General features: G+C 41.7%; 1 protein-coding gene across 1 annotated transcript; it reads left to right on the plus strand.

Annotated features, from left to right (window-relative positions):
- Window positions 1–21,067: 21,067 nt before the first annotated feature.
- Window positions 21,068–23,192, plus strand: LOC148012116 (homeobox-leucine zipper protein HAT22-like). The gene is made up of 3 exons (XM_087668948.1): window positions 21,068–22,155; window positions 22,368–22,447; window positions 22,559–23,192. Exons 1-3 carry the CDS (start codon window positions 21,490–21,492, stop codon window positions 22,917–22,919), a joined length of 1,107 nt encoding a protein of 368 aa, XP_087525074.1. The 5' UTR covers window positions 21,068–21,489; the 3' UTR covers window positions 22,920–23,192.
- Window positions 23,193–23,532: the final 340 nt, after the last annotated feature.

Here is a 23,532-nt window from a genome sequence, read left to right on the forward strand (position 1 = left end):
CGAAGTACTTCGTTACCTTCATTGATGATTTTTCTAGGAAAGTGTGGGCTTATCCCATAAAGCATAAGTCTGATGTCTTAGTAGTTTTTCAGAGATGGCTTGCTCTTGTTGAGAACTAGACTGGGTATAGGCTGAAATGCCTTAGGACAGATAATGGGGGAGAATATGTCTCGCATGCTTTTGAGCAGTTTTGTGATGACAGGGGTATTAAGCGTCAGTTGACTGCCCCTTACACCCCACCCCAGAATGGTTTGGCTAAGCGCATGAACAGGACTATTCAGGAGCGTGTGCGCTCTATGCTTAGCCATGTAGGCCTACCCCAGAGTTTTTGGGCTGAGGCAGTTAGTACGGCAGTGCATGTCATAAACCGATCGCCTTCCAGTGGATTGGATTTCCAGGTTGCCGAGGAAGTTTGGGCTGGTAAGCCACCCTCTTATGCGCATCTCCGTGTCTTTGGATGTGAGGCATTCTGCCATGTGCCCAAGGACAAGAGGAGTAAATTGGATCCAAAGAGCATTAAATGCATATTCCTTGGCTATGGTGAGTCAGGAGAGATGGGCTATCGCCTATGGGATCCGCAGGCGCGGAAAATAGTACGCAGCCATGATGTCGTCTTCCATGAAGACAAGATGCACAGGCAGCCTGAGAAGGTGGTTGAGATCCGCAGAGTGATCTTTCAGGAGGAGCCTAGAGCTCCAGCACAGCCAGTAGTACAGCCTGCAGCAGTTCCTCCACAGGGCCAGGGTGTTGGACAGGCAGTTAGACAGGCAGCAAAGCCTGCGGTGAGACGGTCTACTAGAGACAGACGTCCACCTGACAGATTTCAGCCCTCTATGCATTATGTTTTGGTTACAGATGCAGGAGAGCCTTTCACTTATGATGAGGCTATGCGTAGGGGTGACAGTCACTCCTGGGAGAGGGCTATGCAGTCTGAGATAGACTCCCTGCATAAGAATGAGACTTGGGATTTGGTTGCCTTGCCTAAGGGCAAGAAGGCTTTGCCATGCAAGTGGGTGTACAAGCTGAAAAGTACCCCTGGACACCCCAAGCCGGCATACAAGGCTAGATTGGTAGCAAAGGGTTTTAAGCAGGAACATGGTGTGGACTTTGATGAGGTCTTCTCTCCTGTGGTTAAGATGACCACCCTGCACTTAGTCTTGGCTTTGGTTGCACAGCTTGACTTAGATCTATATTAGATGGATGTCAAGACGGCTTTTCTACATGGGGACTTGCATGATGAGATCTATATGGATCAGTCTAAGGGCTTTATAGAACCTGGCAGGGAGCACCTAGTGTGCAAGTTGAAGAAGAGCTTGTATGGCTTGAACCAGGCACCTAGGGAATGGTATCATAAGTTTGATACCTTTATGCAGTCACAGGGCTATAGCAGGAGTGCTATGGATCCGTGTCTTTACACGAAGAAAGCCCGTGATGGCAGTTTGCTTATCTTGGTACTCTATGTTGATGATATGTTGATAGCAAGGAAAGCTCATGATGAGCTAGATGCTCTTAAATCTCAGCTGAAGAAGAGCTTTGAGATGAAGGATTTGGGACAGGCCTCATATATACTTGGGATGCGCATTAAGCGTGATAGGCATCAGGGGCTTTTGTATCTCTCACAACGGGAGTACATTCATAAAGTCCTTGAGCGCTTCCGCATGCAGGACGTAAAGCCTATTGGCTGTCCATTACCTTCTTATGTGAAGGTATCACAAGCCGATTGTCCGCAGACAAATGAGCAGAGGGCTGAGATGGCCAAGATTCCTTATGCTTCAGCCGTGGGCAGTTTGATGTATGCCATGATAGCCACTCGTCCAGATATTGCGCATGCAGTTGGTGTTGTGGCACGCTATATGGCTACACCTGGCAGTAGACATTGGGATGCCGTGAAGGGTATCATGAGGTACCTGAAGGGCACAGCAGATATGTGTATTTGCTATAGCAGCCAGGATACAGGGATCGTGGGGTACACTGACTCCGATTATGCAGGACATGCAGATAGTAGAAAGTCCACTTCTGGCTATGCATTCACCTATGCTGGAGGGGCTGTCTCTTGGATGTCCAGGGTTCAGAAGTGTACGGCTTTGTCTACCACTGAGGCTGAGTATATTGCAGCCACTGAGGCTTGCAAGGAGGCCATATAGTTAGGCCGTCTAGTTGCTGACCTTGGGATTGATGCTACACCTACACTACATTCGGATTCTATGAGTGCCATTCAGTTTGCTAAGAATCCGGTCTTCCATGCGAAGACGAAACACATTGAGGTGAGGTATCACTTCATACGTGGTGTCGTGGAGGACAAGTCTGTTGACCTTGTCAAGATCTCCACTGACGAGAATCCTGCAGATGTACTCACGAAGAGCCTCACTACTGAGCACTTTGCCTTCCTCAGGAGGTTGATGGGTGTTGGATGAGATGTCGCCTTTCCTCATCCCTTGTACCTATGTACATTTGTATTGTCTTTTCTTTTTTCTTTTCTCTCTCACTTGTTGGGGGTAAATGCACATCCGCCGTGCCGCCCCGTGTATTACTACACTGACAGTACCCGCCATTGCACACTGCAGGTGGCGGGCACCCGTCACATCACTTTATTATTTATTCTTTTAGTGACAGTTTGAATAAAGGAAGGCCCGGTCACACATTGTGACTGTTGGAGTTCCCATTTCTTGTCTCTCTCTTTTCTTGCTCTTGCTCTCCCGCCATAGCTCGCGTGCAAGCTTCGATCCTTCTCACCTTTCAAGGCATTTGTTGCTTTTTAACATTTTGATTGTATTTATTAATAGAAATATCTAATTTATCGTATTTATATGTCATAAAAATTTTGGAACCAAATAACATTTTGGAGAGCAACATAAAAATGGTTCATCATCCCTACTATACAAATATCTTCAACGCCAAATTTCACTATAGCAATGAGAAAAGCCATGCAAGACTCCTAGACCACACAAACATTGTCCTTGCAAGGTGAGGATGAGAGATACGAAATTGGGGAAGAAGAACCTCTTGCAAAAGTGAAAGTGGAAGCTCTCAAGGTGTTTTTTAAATTTAATGTGGGGAGCTTTAGAAGCCCCTTATGTGTCGTCATTTGGAGAACAATTTCTAAGGAGAAACCCTTGCAAGAAGAGCTCCATGTTCAACAACTTTAGCTTTGACTTCTATCCCCATGTGCATGGAGTATGGGGTAGGGGGTGAACTATCCCCACTTGTCCTTGACCATGATTTTGACTTAGGTATCTCCGACTCCGGCTTGGCCCGGTGTGACCTAGGCGTGACCCAGCTCTTGGGGTTATTTTTGAAGAAAATTTACAGCTGAGTAGAAAGTTTCATCAGTTGTATGTTTTTAATATACTTGGGCTTTTCTAAAGTCCAGGAGGACCCCTAATCATGAGAGAGAGAGAGAGAGAGAGAGAGGAGAGACACACTGTACACATACTCCGAGAGAGTCTTAAAAGAACATCATGATTTGAAGGTGATGAGAGGGAGCGCTGCCTTGGGGGTTGCCCGCGGCCGTATCATCACGGAAAATATATTCCCAATTAAATGAATAATAACAACAATCATGAAAGGGCGGAAGCGTGTTACAGCAAGTTTGACCGTCGGTTTGACCGGGGATATCATCAACGGCGCGAACGGTCACACGCGTGTCTCGTAACTTCCCATACCTCGGATGATCTGGATGGAGAGACAAACACGAAACAAAAGAAAGAAAGTCTACAGAAAGAGGAGAGAGAGATGGGTCATGGGGGTGTTTATTATGTGAGCGGGCCCCACACCCGGACACGTGGGCCACGAACGCCACTCGTCCTATAATCATGACGCGGCCAGGGGCGCACAGTCTCCTGCTCCCTGGCGGCCCGGCAAGATGACGTGGCAGACTGGCACCGCGATGATGCGGTAACCGGTTTTTCCAACTAAAAAGTATTGGCCATGGGGTTTTTTTTTATAATATATATATATATATATATATATATGGGAGAGAGGCGGGACTGCGATCATTGAGTGTCGGCCCCACTATCATTTATCCTGTCGTTGAGTGTCGCGGATCGGCGGGGCCCACTGGCCGCCCTTCGAAACCGGGGTCCCCGGGCACCCCATGCGACAAAAGCTTTTGACTGGCCAGGCACGTGGGATGCCACGTGGACGGGCCCAACTGGGACGTGGGCTTGTTGCATTAAGTACGTCGGCGGCTTATTGCCCATATCCGTCCATCATCATCATCATGCGGACCGGGGGGGGGGGGGGGGGCCGGAGCATGGGCACATCGTGTGGGGTCACATGAAAAGTTCGATATTATTTTTGTGGGGAAAAAAAGAAATAAGAGATGCATGATGAGAGGGAGCGTGCACACCTCGTGCCCGTGGGACGTTCGTCTTATTTTTTGTTGAAGGAAAATGTTAATTCTGTGAGCTTTTTCCTGTTGTCGTTTTCCCCGTCCGGGGCCCCCCCCCCCCGACCCGATTTGAACACACACGAGCGAGGTGGTGCCTTTCCTTTTTCATCATATTTTTAATCAAGATTAGGGTATCACAGCCAGATTTGTTTTGGGAAACCTTTCTCTTTTGAGAAGACCAATAATTGAAGTGTACTGACAAAGAAAAGAAGGATTAGAAAGAGAGAAGACATCTAACAATACATAAATGTAGGCCCTAAGGGCCCAGGGGTTTTTCTAAAGCATAGGTCACCAAAATCCCACTGCATCTATTGGATTTTCCATTTCAAACATATACGCCTCGTTAGCTTTGCAATCTCATACAACCACACAAGATGCGGTTAGCAACAACCACACAATATGTGGTTAGCAGCAGAGCCAAGCCAGACCAACTAGTAGTTGTTGGAGGGGTTTCTGATGCACATTTGGAAGCCTGAAAGAACATTTATTTAAGCAAATTTCTTCTTGTTTTTTTTTGTGAAGACTATACTTTGTATTAGAAAATAGGATAGAGATTCACAATAGCAACTTTTTATTCATAAAGTCTAACCTTAGTCACCTTTATTGAACCATTACAAGTCACTTGAATAATTCTAAAACTACCAATATCACATATTGCTTTGGCTCTATTTAGCCAACGTAATACATATGAGTATCTAAACTACATATTGCTTTGGTTCCATTTCTGTTGCATGCTTTGGAGGGGCCTCTAATGAAGTTTGCTTAGAACTTCCTCTCTTATACAGTGCATAGACTTCTTGTCAGAATGCCACCCTCATCTCCATTTGGGTCCTTTTTTCTATATTTGCTTATAGTTTCTTGAGCTCCCAACCTTCATCTTCTTCCCTTTCCTTGTTTTTCTTCTTCTTTTTCTCCCACTTCTTCTAGTCTTGTTGAATTTTTTTTCCCCTATTGTCATGACCTACAGCAAGAAATTTGGGTTAAAACCATGAATTGGATCGAATCAAATATTGACGTATTCTTCTAGATCCACACATTCCACATATAAATACTCATGAGCCAATTCCAAATTACATAGGGGGAGTCCACAAAGTTCTCCTAGTAAGAGTTCCTTCCAAGAGAGTGATGTTGGACGGAATGGAAAGATTAGCACCTACAAAAAATTCAAGATGTTAGAGTTTCATTTATAGTTCATAAATAAATGCAGGATTGTTTCTTCCTCACTTTTACATCTTGGATAGGGTCCATTTTGAAGCCCTAGTTATTGTACTCTATTGTTTGTCCATACAGCTTTAAGCAACACTACCCACATGATGCAAGACACTTTTGGCTGAATGTTGGTGTTTTAGACCATTTGAAATTTGTAAGACCATTGTTGGTGGTTCCGACTAAAGACCCCACCTTTTTGTTGAGCATGTTTATCAGAATGTTGGTCCCCAACAAAACTAATTCTTTATTGAATTAGTTGCAGATCTTCTAGGGTCAATTCGTATCGATGTATCACCTGATCCAAGTCACTTAATTCATAACCCTAGAGATCTCTCCATTTATCTACACCTTTTTTAATATCCTCAAGGCCTGTTGAAGTCACTCAACTACCACATGCTCGAGGAAGATACTAAACCAAATAGAGTCTAATGCACAAAACAAGAGGGTAAAGTCTTGCATGGGGGGGGGGACAGCCCTATGAGTTTCTTATAGGACTATCAAGCACTCTAGAGACTTTTGGTTAGATTTAAGCAACCTTTGATTGTAAAGTAGACCTAGTTGAACACTATTGTTCGAACGTCGTGTCCTTTCCTTCTCAGTAGTTCCTTGAGTTTCAACACCTTATAGCTGTTTTGAATTAGAATTACCTAATCTTCTTTGTCATGGTAGAAAGATCTAGCAATCCACTTGGTTCCGATCTTAACTACCATATTTAGTAAGTTGGACAATCCTAATCCTCCTCCTCTTTTGGCAAAGTGCAATCTCCCCATGCCACTTTGGGTAATTTGAATTTTTCACCATCTCCAAACCATAAGAACTTTCATGTTAGGCTCTCTAAACTTTAAATGCCAACTTTGGTGGGTCTCCAACATGATAAGAAGTAGACACTAGAGGGGATTATCACATGCTTAAGGGACAACAATTCTCCTTGCAAAGTGAAATTTTAGGCCTTTTAGATATTCCACTATCTTCTTGACCTTATTCATCACCCAATCCCATCTCTGCTTCAAGCTAACACCAAATCCCACTAGGATTCCAAGTAACCTGAAAACCTTACATTCTTCTATTATATTGCAACCTTACTCTAGTAGCCATTGAGATGGTGGTTAAATGAAATATTTTATCCCTATCTTAGTCGGGCTCATTACTAATCCTAATGCAAAGTAAAAGGTTTTAATTATAGTACTAAGGAATTGGTTGATAATAAGTCAATATTTACTATCCCATTGGTGTCATCAACAAACTGATTGAGCACAATCTCTAAGTTATTTGGTAGCTTGATCCCCCATAACCTACCTTCTTTTACATAAGCCACCCCAAGGGAGTTAGTTGGTGCTACAATTGTCCTTATTATTTCTTGTGTATGAGTTTAATTACTCCTTGGTTAATCCCAACAAGTAGAGCTCCATACCTAATAGATTCCTTCCAAACTTAGAATAGGGGACAAATTAGGTACTATTTGAATTCCTTGTAGAACTCATTGGGAAGTCCATCTAGTCTTGGACTCTTGCCATTTGCTAGGCTTCCTATTGTAGCATCTATGTCAATTTCCAATAAGTCACAATCCAATATCTGTGCAAGGGAATTTGGAACTATTCTAGTCTGATTCAAGCTATTTTGGCTCGAGCTAACATTATTTCCTAGGCTTGTTCCTTAGAAGGGGAGAAGATTTTAGCAAATTATTATCTAGTAGTCTTTGAAATTGCTTCCTTGGTGTTGGCCAAAGTACCATCTTTTTTTTTTCAACACAATAATTTCTTCTTTCACTTTTCTCTTTTTTATCATGTTGAGAGTTTTTTTGGTTGGTTGGTCAATCTTACTTGCCCATCAATCTCAATCATAGAGTCTAATATTATTGGCTTCTTCCTCCACTAGCACTCTAAGTTCCCTTTTAAGTTGTCACAGTTCTTTTTGTAAAGCTGCATTCCCTTTATTTATTTCAACTTCTCGTTCTATAGTTTTTGTTTTTTTTTTGTTCTTAATCTCTTTTCTTCTCTCAACTTTATCTTTTTTTGTTTGTTTCAATGGCTCATGCATAGAGTTCATTCCTCTACTCCATGCTTGAGTAGGATGTTCAATGACTTGGAATGCTTTAACCCACACATTTCCTATTTTCTCCCTCACTTCTTTTGGCCTAAATATTGGGGATTATTATGAAAGCAGGCAATTCTAATGTAATTCAAATTGTTGGAAAAACAAGTAGCAATTTGGGTAGCAACCAAAGAGGACTAGATCTTTATGTATCTTACAAGTAACGTTAGCAAAGGTGGAGTGTAAACCTTGTGAAATAATATGTCATGTCTAGTCTCGCCTTACGTATTGATTGCCCTTTCTAATTGTTTGTCCATGTGAAACCAATATCTAAGCTAACATCTACCAATCCATGGAACAATTTGCACTCTATAAGCCATGCATTCTTGGCTTGCTACTATAACTTGACCTTTTGATAGGTATGTGTCTTCTAGGTCTTCCACCATATTGTAGTCACCCACCATTATGATTGGACAACAAATGCTCATTTACAAAGGTCCATAAGTATGTTCTTTCCTAAGTGTTGTATGGAGCATATATAGAAGTCATTAAAAATTCTTACTATTCTTTAAGATGCACAATTGTCCGCTGATTATAATTGGGTACCCCTTAATTTTGATATTAACTCCCATAACATTTCCACCACTTCTATGGTTATGATGTGTGGCAAACAATACATATTCACAACTGATTCTTTTCAGATTTTTGTTAAGATTTTCCCATGTAACCTTGATTCCTTCTAGGAAAAAGATATCTAGAGATCCTTCTTCCAACCCATAATTATGCTTGCTCTATTTGGTGCATTCTCATGGTGTATTTGAGGACATCTCATTCTTTTAGTGGCTAAGCATGTGCATTTACAAACCTTTGCAAATAAACGTACAAAGTTCTTGCAAGCAAGCAATGGGATTTGTAACAACCAGTCATTTGGTAAACTTTTGCAATCACAAAGCTTATGCAAATGGATGACTTCAAGAAATTGACTCTAACTTAAACCCTACAATTTGAGTCAAGCCAATTTTCTTTAACATATCATTTACTCAACAAAGTTCTATATAATACATAATATTATATAACCTTGACTCTTTGTTTTTGTCTTTTGTATTCTTGCTATTGCATATGCACATATGTCGATGAAATATAAATAATCATTTTATGGTTCTTGTAGGAGGATAAGCACATATTTCCAAGTAATGATAGTTGTGAGGAGAAATTAAAAGACCTACTATTATGATAAGTAAGCATGCAATTATTGTCTTATAGCAAATACTTCTCTGAATCTACCTTTATTGGTCTCTTCAAGCTTTAGCTATCGTGCATGACGCTCTATGGTGCAAACCTGAGAGATTGGTAAAACGATGTTATAGATGTAATCAAGCCTTAGATAAAATCACAAAAATCATCAAAATATAAGTAAATGTATATACCATCTCAAGCTATAACATATAGCCATCAAGTTACATTAGGGACCTTTAGATGGCTTGATATTCGTATTGTCATATACATGTGTTAGCGTGGATTGTTGAGTTAAAATTTGATAAAATGTTCTTGGCGTGTTGCTTTTCTAAAGTTCCTTTTTGAGAAATGAAAATTCTATTAATGATACCTCAAAGGGAAAGTTCCCTGAGGTAAAATATAGACAATACAAAGAAAGTCAGGTAAAGAGCAAGTAAGTACATCAAAACTACATTGGTTGAGTAAACAACCAATTTGGTGGGCTATAATGGCAGACCCTATAAGGTGTTAGGTGAAAAATGGTGTTGGAATCCTATGTCCACCATCTCTCCTTCTCCTCATCAACCTTTCCCATCTCCCATAGAGGTTATGAATGATCTTTGTCCACATCCTAGAAAGTGGAAACTTTCTTAAGTCAGCAGCATTGCTACACCTTGCAATCCAAATGAGCCAAGCAATGATACTAGCAATCATCTCCCATCCACGATGGTGCCCCTAAGTCCACTATGCATGTAAGTAATCTAGACTAGGGAGGAGGCTCACTAATAGCCTCCTCCAAAGATTTGCTACTAATAATGGATCTAAGATACCCTATCCATGCTAATGATGAGTTGCTACTAGCTCTACTCTAATCTTGCTCATTTCTATCCTCATCCCTAGCCTAGTAATCTAGCTAAAGAAAACTACATCACATGGACTATCAAGAATTGGGTCTCTCCAAACCCACTCTCCTAGAACCCACCCATTGTAATCTGTGTATGGGGCTTCTTTTGAGAAGCACCAGCTCTATTGAGAATCCTAGTGTCTCCATCATCCACCATCAATCAAGCAAGTAATTGGGTTTTTGTCAATGTTTTAATAGATTTTATGTCTAGAGTGGTCTCCACTTGCCCAAGGGATATTATGGTACTTGAATTCCTTTTGGGTATGCTAGGTAAGGGTCTTTGTCAAGAAAAGTTCCAAATGCAAGCATAAACCAAAGATAAGGCACATGTTGCAAGGTTGCTAATTTTAATTGCTAATAGCAAAGCTCTTAGGCTTCTCAAGGACAACCTCACCATTTATGCTCAAAGGTCCAAGGCACAATCTTTGACTTTTCTTCAATGTGTAAGTTGATTGAGGGGAATGTAGTTATAGCCGGTGGTTCAAGCCATCAAGTAGTCTAGTAAGCACAACAGGACTTGCCAAGAGAATTATTGACACTACCAAAAAGGGACTAGATGGAATCAACAAGCACCGAGTAGCAAAAAAGGATGCCCAAGAAGTATATCTCAAATATCAAAGGTCTTCCATACTGACCTTGGATATTTGTATCTAGGAGATACAATATTAATGATTGTGAGATGAGATATTGTACAAATTTATGGGATATTTATGGATGATAGAAACCATACACCACATTATTCATGATTTGAAAGAGATCTTTACTTGGGGATATTTTTGAAATTCACCTTGAAATTTGGTACCTAGATCTAGCTACATAAGAGTCAAGCTATCAATAGTGCTAATAGCAAGGCTAATAGCTTTTAGGTCTAACTAAACTAGAACCTATGTTGTATTTTGAAGTTGAAGTAGACTAAGGCAACTAGATGTGACAATACAAAAATATGGAAAAAGAACAAACCTTAGAGATGTAAATGAAGCAAAGTCTAAGAGTTGATAGGAGGAAAGGCATAGAACTTGGCATTGTAGGCATTTTGGAATACGGTTCCATATTTAAAGATCAATATAAAATGCATCATAACGGTGTTGCTCATTAGAGTATTTTGCTTTGTAAATTGTAAATATGCTTGTTTCATTGTTTCTAGTGGAGCTGAAAGAAATCTAGCATCCTTAGAATACTGAAGTCAATCAAATGCATTATTAAGGCTTATTAGCTTATAAGATTAGGCTTATGTATATCCAATTCTTTCTTGATGATAAAGTTGTTCCCTCTATTCTAGTTTGATTGCTCAAGGGAGCATCGAGCATTGGACACAATTACTACTTTTTCATTTTTGTCAAGAAAACCTTTCTTATTGCCCATGATTTTTTTTTTCCTCACTACTAAAAAAAGAGAGCTAATATTTTGAGCTTATTAGTGGATTTATGAGATTGAAGTGGAAATGTTGGCTCTGGTGTTCCTTAAGACAAGTGAAATTGTGATCTAATAATTTTTTTAAAAGTATAGTTGTTAAAAGACCTATATACACTCACAAATGAGGTACCATCCTCCCAAAAAGGTGACCATAACAAGTACTTTTCTAATGTGGTAGTCCTCTTATAGTTCCACCATGCCCTCTCTTATAACCACTGAGAAATTATGTGTTCTTAGTTGAAGGTGAAAGGGATTACAATGACTATACCACGTGTTGCCACCTTGTGCAGCAAACTACCATAAGGGCATAGTTGCTACTAGTATTCAACTACTTTACCTATTATGAGTCTTATTCTAGCATGTGCGCCCAAAAGGGCTTGGTGAATTAAAAGCGAGTTGTTGAAGTGAAATACTTTGTAGCCGAACATGGTACCTCATGTGTGAGGCATATGATAGAGTATTTTTTGTGCAAGTAACCCTTGAGTCTACATGGAGGCCAAAAAAGAAGCATGCTCTCTTGGTAAGTGACAAATAGGCTATAAGTCGAGAGAGGGGGTGTGGGATCTTGGAATCGCGTGAGAACGCTCCCTTTTTGGGAGTTCTCCTTGGAAGTTGATCATGTGGGATGAGGGTGGGTGGCCACTTGCCATCATAAACAGACGGGGGGGGGTATCCAAACCGTCCATAAAGAGAGAGAGTGTGTGCCAAGTGGGTATCCAGACCGTCCATATGATGATGATGATGGGCGCAAGATGATGAGTAGAGAGAGTGTGTGTGAAGTCTGTGAGAGAGAGACATGTTGTGCGTGGGGTCGACCACCTTCGTATGGGGATCGTGTGTCTCTAGTTCTATATTTGATTCACCACCACCAAATGATGATGACAACGATGGATCATGTACACTGATATGTAAACATAAATTTACATGGAAGGGTTGGGGAGGGGGGGGACAATGGGCATCGCGTCCGTGGCATGCATATGCATGGGGGACAGCCGAGCTGGCCTTTGAGAGGGACACGGCGGCGACACGCAGGGAGTACTGCCGGCGAGGGGTGCGGGGCCCGCAGAGAGCCACACTGCGCGTAAAACGCGGCGGGTCTTCCGTGGAGGGCACAGAACAAAACCGCACGCACACCCGACCCTCCCTCTGCCCTCTCGAGCCCCCGCCTCTCTCGCACTCCCGGGGTCACCCGCCCCGCCCCCAGTTTCCAAAAGAAAAGGTTCCCTGTCTATGTACACGTGGCCCGCCCTTCCCCCCCCCCCACCACACCAACAACAAAACCACGTGCCTACCACAAGCCCAATCCCCTCTCACCCCCCTTCCTTAATAATTCACTCCCTAAAGCCTACTAACCAAAGCGCCCCTCCCCTCCCCTCCAAAAGAAGGCTTGGAGCTCTCTTGTTTCCCGGCCCACCACCACCAAGCTCCACACCCAACCCCACATTCCATTTTCTTCAGCCCTTAACTAATAGTTCACCCCCCCTAATTCTACCTCCCTCAAGCTTTGCTATTCCTACCCCTACCACCTAGGTTCTAATGTCCCCACCGAGGCTTCGTTGGCTTCCTCTAACTCTCATCACACTCCCCGTTTTTGCATATCATATACGCCCACACCCAGCAACCCACTCAACTAACCTGTTGTATATATTGCACAACTAGCACACCAGTAACTTTTGGCCTTCCTCTAGTATTATTGCAACCTATCCGCTCCCTTCTCAACCCTTAATTATTCACTCTCTAATTAGGCCTCCTTGGAGCTCTCTTACTCCTTAACCCAACACCCAATGTCCCCATCAAGGCTTGATCGGATCATCCCACTAGATGTTGCCACACATGTTGTTTCTACACGTCACATAGCCCCACACCTTTTAGCAAACCACCAAAGGAACTCATTATATGGGCACACATTTGTGATTTCGACTTCCTCCCCTGTTGAGGAAGCCTATAAAGAATTATATGAACCATCAGCACAATAGTGGGGTGGTTTAACATAAACAACATGTGGGTCGCACCACTTGAGATTGCTAGTCCTCCTCCTCTTCTCAAGGTCATGTCATGCCTAGCTCAAACTAGACTTTGTGGGAGTCTTACAAGTAAAGGTAACAAACATTGTGTGACCTTTTTTGTTGCCTCCTTACTTACTAAAAATATGGCTACCTTTTCTTTGGAAATCTAGTCACGACTCTATGCATGACACTACTACTGAAAGCCTTTCATGTAATTATTACTCCTTCAAGCTCATGTCAAGACATTCCAAATATGAAAACCTTCTCTAGAGATTCTTTATCAAATCTCATCATGGTACTCCAACTCTCTTTGTAGACAAAGCTCAAAACCCACCCAAAAATTTAAGGCCCTCCAATTATAGACATAGGAAGTTGTTATATCTAAACACAAAGAAATATCATTTAACACATTTACAAATAGGCAATTGCATAAAGTGGAAACCATCAATTTATGGACCCACTCTAATGATTTCTCAAAGTCGCCTTCATGATCAGAGTCTCTACTTAAAACTTTTAGCTTCTTTTATGCAATTAAGTGTAAAGGTGGGGCTTCAATGTATTTGGAAAATCCATCCTAATATCTAATGCAATAAGGTGCGCAACACTATGAGCTTACACTATAAGGTACAAGCAAAGGGCACCTTGCCCTTAGGCATTATTGTGAAGGGCTCATAATTAGTGTGCTACTACTAATAGGCAACAATTGGCTTGGGACCCCTTGATGTTGAAAAGAAGCAAGTTGCTCTTGTCATATTTGTACTCGGCATTAGGGGAAAAGTATCAACCAGCTCTTTGTGATACTTAAAAGTCATCATTATTGCTTCAACAAAGTAATGCTTTTAGGTGTGCCAAACACAATAATAATCAACTGAAGTATTTCTTAAGCTTTATACTGATATAAATAAAGGTGGAACCTTGATGCATCAAGACATAAAACACTTTATCCTAGTCTATAAGGGGATTATTATTATGCGTCCACACACTTAAATAAGAAAAGTCCTTTATAAGGTATCACAATTATAGGTGCATTTTATGGATACTTTTCCTTATCAAACATAGATGTCCTTTGAGATTGTTGGCTCCAATGTTTTGAATAGACTCTTTAATTGACACCAATGTCTATTTGATTAAAATAGGTGGTCATATCTTAGCTTGCAAATGTATATAGAATTTGCTAGAGACTTTGGTAGTGCATCCAAAAAAGTCAAATGTTGGGGTAAACTTGAAAAAAAAAAGCTGACGATGTAATTTTTTTAAATGCAAAAGGATTTTATATTAGTTGTTGTTATAGCTTACATCATTGGCATTGAGGGGCGCCCAAAACCTTGACAACTATCAACACAAAAAGTGGTCCCATTACAACATCCATCTTGGTGATTAACCAAGTGGATGCACAATCACTTTGTTTTAAATATCATATCGTGTGTTGTAACCACCACCTATGAGAATGGAATGCTTGACCTTGGGTTTAACACACCATCTCACTACCACCCAAGATAGCCGATCTTGGTTACGAAATATTATTTTTGTGCCATTTTAAAGTTCATAGATAGCTTGTTTATTATATTAACTATGGCAAATTAGATAGCAACAAATCGTCTTGTTATTCTAGCAAGAGTCTACTCATGCTTTGGAATGATTAATATGTCAAGTCACAACAGATAAGTGCAAAAGTACAAACTCGCTGAATCATGACATGTATAGATGTTGCTAAAAGCAATTTACACTCACCCTTATTTGCTATGGTATTTCATACCAATATTGGCACTAAAGAAACAATGCTTATATGGGTATTTTCTAGCATTAACTTTGGCATGCTTTTTATTGTTATTACACGCCTAACTTAATTTGGGTTCATATTTGGCTATATTGAGTTCTTAGAAATGATAAAACAAACCCCATGCTTGTTGATCAAATGGTCTTTATGTAACATGCATGTTCATGATTGTCTACCCACTTTTTTCACTAATAGTAGTATTACCTAGACTAACGGTGGTATTCAAATAGAAATGCTTATTTGGGCACATGCTAGTAGAACCTGTGACATCTTTTTCTTATCATGACCTTGCAAATCCATATTGTTTACTTTCTGTTCAACTTTGATTGTGTTTGAACTTTTCACAGTAGCCCATGTTTGTTTGATTATGACCATTTTATGTACATATTGTTCATGGTTGTGTACCTTCATTGTTTTTATGATAGAGGTCTTATGTGCTACCCTTTGTGCTACATACGCATGCCATGAAAAAGTGGAACCCCACAAAGGGTTGAAGTGCTGGCTTGTGACCTGATGCCTTTCTTGTCTCCAATTCTGAACCTCTTGCCATGATCTCATCAAATTACATGTGGGGGAATGTATAGCGATTATAGAGAATGCCATAACATCTAGCTTACATAAGGAATTATGTGCAGTTGAAGAAGGATTTCCATCCATAAGAATCTTGACAAAGTAACATCAATATTTTTTAACATTAGAAAGCTTACCTTTTTCATGAACTTTGAATGATATCTTCAAAGATCCTTTGCATGATAATCCCATCAAAGATAATATGTGAAATTGGAAAGTTGAAGAAAATCTTACTTAGAAATGATTAGAAAATCTCAACAAGATAGTTCTAGACCTAGCAAAAGCTTACAAAAGCTCATGTTTTAACAAATCATGGTGTTTTGGGAGTAGTAATGTTAGCTTATGAAACAAGCCCCATATTGTTTCTATTATTGTGTTCATGGTTTTGTTGGATGTAAGATAATTGTGGTAATGCAAGGACCAAAGTATTCCCAATCACTTCAAGTAGTTGCATGCCACAACTTTATAGAAACAAAATTTGTATCCTTTTTCATTAATTTGTCTATATAATGATTTATTAAAATTATTTCCTTTGCACTAATTAGATATAAAGAAAAGTGCATTGGAGCTGGCCACTGATGAGTGGTCACAGGTTGTGGTGGACCCACGCAGTGGGTTAGAGAAAAGATAGTTCATACTTCCACCTATATGGCCCGATTGGGCGCCTGTGACCAAAACTCACGCATATTAGGGTTAGACTCGCACACAGAAAATATTGATGCCTTGAAGTGTGGGCTAGATCCACCCGAACAGACAGTTACAATCAACAAGATGGCATGATCATGAAAAGCTTGTATAATGTGCATGTGTGGGCTGAAAGCTTGAAATGCACATTTCTTTGCATAGGAAAGTCACATGAAGATTGGGATACCGTTTTTGCGATGTACACGAAAAAAGCTTTCATATGACACCCATATTGGGGGGTCCCTAAATTTTAGGAGATCCCTAAATTTTAGGAGCCTCGAATTAGCCTAAAAATGCTAGTCCTAAAAAATAGGGATGTCATTCTAAAAATAGTAAGTTCTGTATTCTAACTATGCTTACTAAATTTTGTTGTTTCTATTCTTGATAGTATTCAATCCAAAAGGGAAGGCCATAGAGAAGAGACAAGTGTCAAGACACTTGTCACACAAGTTTCCAAGTGTCCCACCACTTGTCACATCTCATGACATGTGGCTGGACACTTGTCTTGTGCTACTCCACTTTCCCCTTTTGTACTAGCTCTTCCCTCTCCTATAAATAAAAGCTCGTTTTTCTTCATTTAGCATCATTTTTCTTTGTTGTAAACTCATGTACAGCACCCACAGATAGTCGGAAACTGGCCCTATCCATCCCCATCATCATCCCCCACTTCTCCATTATCAAATTCCTCCATATTCCCTCTTTTATCACTGCTGTTTTACAGGACAACAAGCCTGTAAATTCATTACAGCACCTCCTTCTCAAGCTCTTTCTTCCATTTTAGCAACAAGAAGCAAGCCCTATCCATGTACTACTGTTCAACGATGGAGAAAGGCTGATTTCCCCTCTTTCTTCTCTCATACTGTAAAGAAATCAGTTCTTATCATTGCATGATAGATAATGCATGTATGTTTGTACATCTTTGCATGATCTTGTGAGAGTGAGAATTACTTCTTCTCACTCTCAGGTTGATTGTAACTGAGCTCTTCCCTAAGGGACTTGGGTTGAGTAGAAATACATTCCTTCGGGGGGGGGGGGGGTGGGGTTGGCCCATCTTCAACCCTCAATCTTGTCTCCATTACTTTTACATTTTCATGGCTGTAATTTTGTGAGTAATTTTCATTTTTAGCTTTAAGTGTTCATTCTCTTTTATATTAAATCTCGAAAACAAGCGAATATCATAATTGTTAAGCATAGCGTTTACATTGCACTAGAAGAAGTTATACTATGTAAGGGGCCAAGATACAAGCTCACAACCTCACAATTGTTCTTGTTGCTTGCATGCACCCCCCAATGTGACTACAAAATACCTTTCCCATGATATAGCTTGCTAAATCCTTTGGCTTCACCGATTTTCTTTAGAATAGGTTTGGCAAGTTCATGCTACATGCCCTCAAATGATCCATTACCCTTTCCAAATACAAAATTGAGAAAATCTAGCATCTCACCCAAGGCTATCAATATTAAGTTGCATTATGATATGTATTCAAGCCCTATAAAGAAATCCGCCATATACGTATTTGAGGTGATTTTAGTGCCCTTTAATATAGCAAGCACGCTTTTAACTAAAATAGCTTTGTATGCACATCCCTTCCTCCTCTAATTTAAACATCTCTTATGTATAGATGGTGTGTAAATGCATCCCTCATGTATCTCTAGGCCACACACACCACATCCACTTAGTAATTTAAGGGTAAATGCTTAATCATGTCAATTCTTTAACCCATGAGCTAGGTAATTCGAATGGGATGAATCTATCCTATATGATGTTTACAAAAGTGGCAAAGGAAGTAGTCGAAACTCTAGAGTGTCTTAAATCCTTAGTGGCACTCCTTCAATTATACCAAACCTATATTTTTTGGAATTTGCTTATATTTATAATTATGTTTAGTAAACGTACTAGCAATGTTTTTTATTTTGGTGCACTGAAAGCTAAGGATTATGAAAAACTTATATCACTTTGACTTTTTTCTTCAAAAACCAAAAAATATGCTACTAACTTGAGGCACTCCATATCAAAATACTCCCTCCACCAATCTCACAGAGAGAGAGAGAGAGAGAGAGAGAGAGAGAGAGAGAGAGAGAGAGAGAGAGAGAGAGAGAATATATATATATATATATAGCAACTTTAGGAGCCACAACTATATGACATCTAGTTCACAAATTATGAACTCTTGTGGGAAACCCTATTCACTCTAACGACGTCTTCTCTCTAGCATATGTCTAGATTACCAATGCCAATATAATCGTCACTTCTTCCAAACTTGCAATGAATTGAGGTAAACTATTAATAATGAGATGCCCATCACTTTCTATTGCCTTAGGCCTTGATGCTCTTTTGAACATAGGTAATACCTATAAAATACATGGGACAATATCTCCAATGCATGTGGTCATTGATGCACCCATGCTACATGGGAGGCTAAGTGATAATGCCCATGCACAGTAAAGAAGGTGATTCTAGATTATCGTTTCAAATTATACTTTTATTGTGTTTCTTGTATTAGTCTTTACTTAGACAAGATTTCCCATTACGACACTTTATTCTTGACATTTAGTTGTAAATGTACATAGTCCAATTACATTGTCGTGTATACACTTATTTTCCAAAGTTGCATAATTAAACTTGGAAGGTGCGTTCTTTGTCATTGAGAAAAAAAGATTTGTAAAAATGAATTTGAGTTATTGGTAGTAGTCATTTACCTCTTATGATTGTTGGGGTTTTGATCATCACATGCAAAGTGCACTATTTCTTGTGTGTGAAGCATGTTGTTTGTCCTTTACTTTTGTGAGCAAAGGGAAGCAATTGCATGGGAAGCTTCCCTTTACTCGTAAAAACACAAAACGAGAGAGGTGTAGCCTTGGAAGCATTGTAATGAGGTCAACCATGCATGGTTGGCGGCCCTAGCTAGTAACAATATGGGTCAAGCCAACTAGTTTAATTAAGACTAACAAGTTTCTTTAAGGCCTTTGAGTATATTTCCTCTATAGCTACTACATTGCTATAGGGACATACTTAGTTTAGAGTTGTTTGTTAAGAGAGTAAACTACATAGGGCCAAAATTCCAACCACATGGAATAGAATTGTATTCACTTAGGGAAGAGGATAGTCAATGGGTTGCCCTCTCCTTTCTCCTTCATTTTGTAAGCTTTCATATGATACTTTGTTAACTTATCAAGGTGAACATCATTAGGGTATAGTCACATACATTCAGAAGAATCCACTTATTGTGGAAACACATGTGGATTGCATGGGATAAAGGATGAGTTTGTGTTTGGCTAGCAGTAGAGAAGGAACTAATGGAGGCTAGGTCCAAAGGATCATTGTGTTTTTCACTCTCTTCTTGAGGTGTTAAATGAAGGCCAGGCTCTACTCTCATGTGTGTTATAGATGGCAAGTAAGCATGTCACAGGAGTTTCTACCTTCTGTTTTGGCAAGGTTAGCCACAAACTGTGTTTATAAACTTATGCGAAAGCTTGTATTTCACTATAAGCCTATGCACAAATTGTGTTTACAAATACAAGCATGTCATAGGAGTTTCTACCTTTTGTTTTGGCGAGATTAGCCACAATGTTTCAAACTTATGTTCTTGAAAACCAAGTTTTTTAGATCTTGAAGTCAAGGGTCATTCATTATGAAGAACTTACTCTTTGCTTTCCCACGATCAAGTAGGGTAGTGTTTCAATATATATTCAACAAAAATTTTGCAAAAAGTTTCCTTGCATGGGGGATTACTTTTTGCTTTTGATAATGTAAAGCATGTTCATGGCATACAATCAATGTGGTTGATCTAAAGGAGTTGTCCTTCTTCTAATTTCAACTAGAATTGGGGATGCTAATATAGGTCAATATCGAATTGGGGATGCTAAAAAAAGTTGTTGCTCTTAAAAAACATGTTTCATTGGCTCATTAGGTTACCAATAAGTTGCATGGGAAGGTGAGGACATAATACTTGTGTGACTATCAAACACAAAGGGCCCTACGGGTGGGTTTCTCGTAGAGAGTTTCAAGCCACAAAAGAGCAGTGATTCTAGCAAAATCTCCCTTCCATTGGTGCATTTGGGAGAATCTCTCTTGTTTGTCCAATAACATTGTGGGCTTATAAACTTATGCGAAAAAGCAAAAGTTTGAAAACTTTCACGGTTCATTTCAGTCTAGAACACTTGCTTTCTTCTTTTTTTGATTGCAAACTGGCACTCGTGTGAAGGAAATGTGAGTAGTTCCAAGGTCCTTTTGGTAAGTTTTGCTTGATTGCAAAGCTCGTTTCAAAACTCACCATGGGAAGATGCTCTTAGTTTGGAGACACACCAAATCGTCTAGGGGAGCCTGTTTCAAAGCTCGCCATGGGAAGATGCTCTTAGTTTGGAGACACACCGCGCCCTCTATGCAACCCTTGGTACATTGGCTGCCAAAGAAGGATTCATTCATGAGAACATTGTTGTGGAAGGAGGTCCATGAGAACAGGTGGTTACAAGCTTCATAGAAATGATGGGGAACATGATGAATGGGGGCCTTTTCACATGCATGCATGGGGTCGCTCAAGATCTCAATCATGGAAGGCCAAGGGGGGGAGGGGGACTCGGGAGTGTTTGGCTTACTTTATAACTCACCCTCTTCGTGGTATTATTATTATTATTATTATTATTTGGGGCCGGGGTGGGGGATGGGATTTGTGATTTTCAATTATTGATTTTTAATTAAAGAAACACGAGTCGCGATAGTTATATAAATGAATGATGATGAAGCAGCGAAGGGGTGCGTGAAGGGTTGTGTGTATTATTATGACGGGCAGGGTGTCGAGGAACGGATTAATAAATACAGAAAAAATCGGGGATTTAGAAAATTCGTCGATTCAATTATGTGGGGGGGGGGGGGGGGGGGTTGTTTGGCTTCGGGTTTTGCCCGCCCGCTAATGAGTGCTGCTCCTCCTCTATAAACACTAGGAAATTCTTCGAGCGGCAGAAGGCTCAACAGAGGAAGAAAGGATAGACGCCGAGATAAAGAGAGAGAGAGTAGAGAGAGCCAGAGAGCCTTTTGATCTTCTGCGTGTTACCATTTGTCATTGTCTCTATACGTTCGTTGTTGTATCGCATCTCCCTCACTCGTCTTCTTTTCGTACTCACCTTGTTGGATTCTTGAGCTCTCTCTCTCTCTCTCTCTCTCTCTCTCTCTTTCCTGATCGCCCTGCTTCAACCCCCCCGACCATGTCTTGTTTCGGCCAACCGTAACTCCTCACCAAATTTCTCGGCAGCCCCCATTACTCTCGTCTCCTCTCGTCAATCAGTAGCCACCATGCAGGTCACCGATAACAAAGAGCAGATCCTGCTTGGCGTCCAGCGGCTTCGCACCATGGCTTCTTCTTGCAATCCCCCTCCCATCAGCCTCAGCTTGGCTATGGAGCTTTCCATGTCTCTCCCCATCACTCCCTCTGACCTCGCTTCTACTTGCGGCCTTATAACGCCCATCCGGGCTGCTCCTTTCGAGGCTTCCTCCTGCTCAGCGGCCATGTCTCCTCCCGTGCAGCTGGAGTTTCTACCCCTTCGGCCTACCTCTCATAGAGCAGCAAGTCCCCAAGCTCCCTCTATTTACAGATATGGTGGCTGCGGCGGGCAGCAGACCCCGAGGGCCGGGATTGACGTGAATCAGATGCCGTCCAGTCCTGAGAGCGAGGATGAGGAGGACGACGTAGGAGGGGCGGCGGATCTTCCGATGCTGCAGTTGTCCGACCCCGTGCGGAACAGCGGGGCGGCGGCAGCGGCAGCGGCCGCGGCCGCAGGGATGCTGAAGAGGGAGAGGGAGAAAGGAAGCTGTGAGGCGGATCAGGAGAGGATGTGCGAGGTGAGCTCCAGGGCGAGCGATGAGGAAGAAGGGGCTGGGACAAGGAAGAAGCTGCGGCTGTCGAAGGAGCAGTCGGCTCTGTTGGAGGAGAGCTTCAAGGAGCACAGCACCTTGAATCCGGTAAGAGGGGGGAGGCAATATATGTGTATTTTTCTGTGAAGGTTGCTTGAAAGCTGTAAGATAGGATAGGATGTTTACTACAGCATCCTGAATGCGGCAAGGGCCCTCGAGGGGGGTTAGTATTATTTGAGTGTTTCTGCTTCTGTATGTTATCCTCGTCTCGCTGTGTTTGCGTGTGCGTTTTGTCTGACGGTGTTTTTGATGTGTAGCAGAAGCAAAAGAATGCTCTGGCGAAGCAGTTGAATTTGAGACCGAGGCAGGTGGAGGTGTGGTTTCAGAACAGGCGGGCAAGGTGAGCACGGACACAGACAGACACAGACACAGGCAGGGGCAGAGGGTGAGGGAGAGGGAGAGCAATAGCGTGCTGAATACGTTTACTGATTGACTGTGTTTATTCCTGCAGGACGAAGCTGAAGCAGACCGAGGTGGACTGTGAGTTTCTGAAGCGGTGTTGCGAGAGACTGACAGATGAGAACCAGCGGCTGCTCAAAGAGGTGCGGGAGTTGCGGGCGATCAAGATGGCACCCCAGACCTGCGTCATCGCCCCCGACTTCTACATGCCCCTACCCGCCGCCACTCTCACCATGTGCCCCTCCTGCGAGCGCATCGCCTCCACATCCAGCACCGGCGCCGGCACCGGCGCCGCCTCCCCCCTCGACGTTAAGCACAGCCACAGCCATAGTCATGGCCGCCCACTCTTCTCCAACAAGGTCCCTCAGCTCTCCCCTCCTGCCCCCTTCCAGCAGCCGTCCGCGGCCTGCTAAGAGAAGACCCGTGCCCTCCCACGTACCATCTCTTATCAAATCTCCTGTCTCTCATATTTGCCTCCCCCCTTTTGTAGACCCCCTCGGTCCCCCAATTTGTACACCAAACGCCCATTCTCCTCCATGAATGTCGAGGCTGATGGCTTTCCTTCCTGTATCCCACGCCCACCCCCTTCCCTTGTAAAGATTATACATCTTTCAACTCTTTTTTGTCTCCTTCCCCTCCCTGATCTTCCTAGTGGTTCTTTAATCATGAAACGCCCTCATTTCCAAGTTTGGCAAAGTGCTTATTTCTTTCATGTCTGAAACACGAAGGCAATCAGATCAGCACTCCGTCTCTGCTCCTTGTAACGTGTTCTGCCCAAGTTCCGTCCTACCCATATACGATCAGCGAATCGGCCTCCCCAGAGTGTTAGAAGATGCTGGGACGGACGCTCAGTTGTCAGACTGCGATCGCCCTGCATGCACCTTGCATCACGAGTGAGTGTCATACTTGCGTGTTCCACCTTTGGGATGGCCCAATAATGTGGATGGATGCATTGTGGAGCTTGTGAGCGACGTAGCGAAAGATCACGCAGCCGACCGCACCTTGCCTTGTATCTTCACTACTGTT

Source organism: Lygodium microphyllum, chromosome 27 (assembly GCF_053477565.2).
Source record: "Lygodium microphyllum isolate KBCC chromosome 27, Lygodium_microphyllum_v1.1.10, whole genome shotgun sequence".
Lineage (NCBI taxonomy): Eukaryota > Viridiplantae > Streptophyta > Polypodiopsida > Schizaeales > Lygodiaceae > Lygodium > Lygodium microphyllum.

What these genes read in the sequence shown, in the direction of transcription:
- LOC148012116 (XM_087668948.1), top strand. Translation starts at nt 21,490, where the DNA reads ATGCAGGTCACCGATAACAAAGAGCAGATCCTGCTTGGCGTCCAGCGG. An exon ending in AGCACAGCACCTTGAATCCG is followed by an intron (nt 22,156 to 22,367) that starts GTAAGAGGGGGG and finishes GATGTGTAGCAG; the next exon opens with AAGCAAAAGAATGCTCTGGC. An exon ending in TTTCAGAACAGGCGGGCAAG is followed by an intron (nt 22,448 to 22,558) that starts GTGAGCACGGAC and finishes TTATTCCTGCAG; the next exon opens with GACGAAGCTGAAGCAGACCG.